Source organism: Oryzias melastigma, linkage group LG14 (genome assembly GCF_002922805.2).
Source record: "Oryzias melastigma strain HK-1 linkage group LG14, ASM292280v2, whole genome shotgun sequence".
NCBI lineage: Eukaryota > Metazoa > Chordata > Actinopteri > Beloniformes > Adrianichthyidae > Oryzias > Oryzias melastigma.
The window spans coordinates 3,681,631-3,686,286 of record NC_050525.1 but is presented as its reverse complement, the minus strand read 5'-3'; the positions used below and the strand labels follow the sequence as shown (position 1 = coordinate 3,686,286).

The 4,656-nt window shown below is 38.2% G+C and overlaps 1 protein-coding gene across 1 annotated transcript in view; it reads left to right on the top strand.

Annotated features, from left to right (window-relative positions):
- Positions 1-2,518: 2,518 nt before the first annotated feature.
- The window catches only part of ankfy1 (ankyrin repeat and FYVE domain containing 1), an 18,164-nt gene continuing 16,026 nt past the window's right edge, over positions 2,519-4,656 (top strand). Inside the window, exon 1 of the mRNA XM_024265675.2 lies at positions 2,519-2,791. Within this exon, the coding sequence (XP_024121443.1) occupies positions 2,782-2,791 (10 nt within the window). The 5' untranslated portion in view covers positions 2,519-2,781. The remainder of the gene's footprint in view (positions 2,792-4,656) is intronic.

Below are 4,656 nucleotides of genomic sequence, written 5' to 3'. Positions count from 1 at the left end.
GGCTGCATAACTGTTCTCTTCTCTGATGTGGGGCTGGTTTGTAGGCCAACGGAAAAAGTGTAACAATCCCCAGAAAGCCACACATAACCAAATTTTAAATCATTTCTGTAATCTTCACAGAAAAAAATAATACTAAAACATTTAAAAAATAAAACCAATAGTCCATCCTCTCCTGTCAGTTCAGACTGCAGAAGAGGGACTAAAAAATCGCGTATGTGGGTCTCTCGATCAGCCAGATTTACCAAAAAAATCATGCGTCTCTGATAGTGCTTAGGAGGCTGGGCCAAATGTGGAGGTGGGCTAAAATCCGGCCCGCTGGCCATAGTTTGGAAACCTCTAATTTAGAACAGTCTGATTCACTGACCTAAGATCAATCTAGGAGAGGGGTCTGCAACCTGCGGCTCCAGATCCACATGTGGCTCTTTTATCTCTCCATGGTGGCTCATTGGCCAAACAAACCAGCCATGAGGACCACCGGAGTCAGCAGCTCCCTGGCAATGGCTGCCTAACCAAAACTACTTAAAACAATTAAAACCCGCAAACTAAGACTACCAAGGTCCAACCTCAAACTAAAATAACATCAGTGTAAGACTGCTGAGGACAAATAGGGTAAAAGAACAAAAATAAATAAATAAAATAAAAATAAAATAGTATTTTTTAAAACAAAAATTACTTAATTAGCATTTATTTAATTTTGATTAGTTACATTTATAAATTGATGGCTGAGGTGCACATAGGTGATAAACTTTGTAGGTTTTTACATCTTTGTTGACCTGAAGACACCTTGTTTGCTCAACTCTAACTCCAGAATGCACAGATTTTATGTGCAAAGCAAAACTTTGGTAAAAAGTTTAAACTTTATTGAGTTTAAAGCACGTATTAATTTATTCCGCACAACATTGCAGCGGGGCTGCACGGTGGCGCAGTGGTTAGCGCTCTCGCCCCACAGCGAGAAGGCCCCGGCTCGACCCCCGGCCAGGACCCCCCTGTGTGGAGTTTGCATGTTCTCCCCGTGCATGCGTGGGCCTCCACCGGGGACTCCGGCTTCCCCCCACCGTCCAAAAACATGCTTCATAGGTTAATTGGTGACTCTAAATTGCCCCTAGGTGTGTCTGAGAGTGTATGTGAGTGTGATTGAGGCCCTGAGACAGACTGGCGACCTGTCCAGGGTGTACCCCACCTTCACCCATCAGTAGCCGGGATAGGCTCCAGCGCCCCGCGACCCCGAAAGGGAAGAAGCGGACAAGAAAATGGATGGATGGACAACATTGCAGCTGCCTATAGCTGCACTGAGATGATCCTGTTTGGCATAGGACGTCTTTTATTTTGAAAATAAGTTATTTGAGCTTCTGTTAGACAAAAAAAATCACATTTTGAGAGATGCTAGAATCTTTAAATATCTTTGTTCTTGTTTGTGCCAAAAAATAGACAAAATTCATTTTTATTAAAAAAAAAAAAAAGTCAATGACTGCAAATAGAAATTTCTCAAAGGCTAAAGTAAGATTATTAGGGTTTGATCAGTCGAAAACAAGTCCAAATGGCTCTTTTACTGTTAAAAGTTGCCGACTTCTGATCTAGGACATATTTAACCAAAAATTCAACAAGAAATAAATACGTGGTACTAGACTGTGCTGTTAAAGTTTTCCAGATTCTTTGTGTTTCTTGCAAAAGTAATTGAGTGCAAATGAAATGTGTATGAACAAGTAAGCAAGAATGAATGTCAAATCCATTCACATTTTAGCTTGATAAAGTACAGCACACTGTTGTTTTTCCATATTAAAAGAATACTAATGGAACATTCTGCTACACTGCATAGTCAATTGAAACTGTTTCCACACATTGGACTATAATGATGGTTGATCATCTCTGCTGACATCACGTGTGTGTTGTCCGCTGTGATGGAAATTGGTTGTTTACGTTATAGTGAAGCAAACCTACAATGTCTTAATCTAAATTGTATTTTCCAATATTGATATGATTGATTTATTTCATTTTCAAATGATTTTATAATAGTATAGGATCGGATGGATCGTAATTGATTTGTCGATTAATTGTTATGCCCCTATTTCCTTCTAAAACCCAATTTCTTCATTTGTTTTTAATTAAAAAAAATGCAAATGATGATCCACATGACCATATCTCCAGATGTAAAAGACTAACAAGACTCAATTTGTAAAAGTTGCACACGGATCTTTCCTTTCATATTAATCTAGTGTTTTGAATTTATTTTTAGCATGACATTCTTCAACACTCACTTCCATACTGAGCTGTTTTTTATTTTAGTGCCAAAAACAACATATTTTCATATTCTATTGGAAGGCTTAAAAACGCTTTGTAGTCATGAAAAATATGTAAACGTGTTTTGTATGTATATTTTCACCCTATTTTAAATGTTTGAAACAACTTTTTACATGTTGAAGTTCCTCCCTTAGTGTTTTTTAGCCATTGTATTTGTATCTTATGCAAAAATCTTCAACTTTAACGTTTTTTTCTCCTTACAAAAATGTATTTTTTCTATAGTTTTTTTTTTTTTTTTTTACTACACCTGTGTGTATACTGCAACACAGCCTTTCTAGCGTTTAGTACTACCATTGACTGTAAAAATCTTCTTATATACAGTCAATGAGTACTACCCGAGTTTATGGAGTACTACTTCACATGACTAGCAATGGATAACCAACGGACACGTGACCAACTGTCACCTAACAAGTGGATGAGAAGCGTCTTACCGCGTCTTATCGCGATAGTCGCCGTCAGGCCACGGAGCTAACCCAGAACAACATGGCGGAAGGTATGAAACTGGCTGTGACTTTCCCCACTCTCCCCTTCATTTTTTTGCTCCTGTCGCTGCGTGTGGAGGCGGCGGCTGGTCTGTGTGCCGTTTAGTGAGACGCGAATGACGAGGCAAAACGAAACGAAGCTTTGAAAGCCATTTTTGAATCATTAGTCTTGTATGTGAGCGCTGCCGCTAGCTTTTTCTCACTGTTGCTAGCTGAATTTTTACTGCTGCGACAGCCAAAAAGCGGAGCAACAAATGTTGCTGCAGCTCCGCGAGTTAAGACCGTTTTATGAGTTATTTTGCAGAAACTTAAGTTAAAGGTGTGAACGAACTCTTCATAATGACTAATGCTAAATACCAGCGCCATGCCTCCATCCAACCTCACTGATTCAGCTTTTATTTAGCTACCACAGGAGTTGTTAGTGAATTTACTTTAAGTTTCCTTTCTTTAGAGGGTGTTTATTTATAAAATAGAAAGAGGTGTTTACTGTAATCCTGTCACCTCCCTTAATCCACGACTCCTCTGGGGAAATCTCCTTACTAACGTGAATCCAGAGCATCAGCTCTCTGCAGCTGCTACTGTCAAAGCTCAGCTGTTGATTCACTTTAGTGTCACATTAAAACAACAATTTAAAATCGTTTGTATGTGTGAAAGTGATGCATGTCATTGCGTTTCTTTGAAGTTTTACAGTTTAACCATTTAACACTGGAGCTCCAGTGTTTATGTTCTTTGATATACTCCTTCAGAATCTGCTGGAATTACGTTGACCGTGTTGAAAAATTACATTATGTTAAAGATTTAGTGTTAAGGCATCACCAGTGACGCCTCAAGGTGTACATAAGGTTATGTTCTCTGCTTTTGAGTTGGTACTGCTTTGTCCTTTGAACAGCAGTGGGTTGGAGCTGCTGCTCCAGCAGACCATCCTTCCTGTGGTGGAGCTGATCTGGCAGTTCCTCATGACCAACCGTTTACGATTAGAACAGGCATGATGTGCTGCCTCAGCATTTCTACTTCACTAAAACTTTACTGGCTCGGAGGAAGGAAGCAAAACTTTGTGGATTTACTCAGAAAACTGAAGAAATCCCATAGAGGCTTCAGCACTACAGAAAAGCCAGTTTGGTTGTTGTCAAGTGTCAGACAAGCAGGAAGAAGTTTAACTAAGTCACATTTGGAGTTTGACATTCACTTGATTCTCATTTCCAGATGAAAGTGTCATAACTATTACTTTTTTGTTTCAGGAATAATCACTTTGATGAGATGTGGTCCAGATATTCTACTTTTAAACACCCACTTGGATGAAAATATTTTATTTTGGTGTTTTTAACATGTATGTGAAGAAATTTAGGCTTAAATTTGCATTTGAGTATTAACATTATTTATTAAAATCGTCATAAATCAGGAGCAAATGATTATTTTTTTCCAGATTAGTCAACTAATCGGGTAATGCCCAAACTGGATGTAAAGCACACATCTTTACCATCAGCAGCTTTAAACTAACTAAAAACTAGATGTATAGAATTACCTGTGATAATGCTAGTGTGAATGCTATAAACTGAATTTGGCTGCTGAAGATGCTAGTGCTGATAGCTGAAAACCTCTAAAATCACTGAAGTTGATAGCTGAAATCCCCAAAGCTAATAGCTGAAGCTGATAGCCTAAACTCCAAATTAGCCTAAAAATCTGAAAAAAACCTAAATTAGCCAAAATAGCTGGAATGTAGCTGAAATATTAGCTAAACTCCAAATAAGACAAAAAATCTGAAAAAAAATCCAAAATTAGCCAAAATAGCTAGATGTAGCTGAAATATTAGCTAAACTCCAAATTGCCTAAAAAACAAACAAAAAAATCCTAAATTAGCCAAAATAGCTAGCAGGCA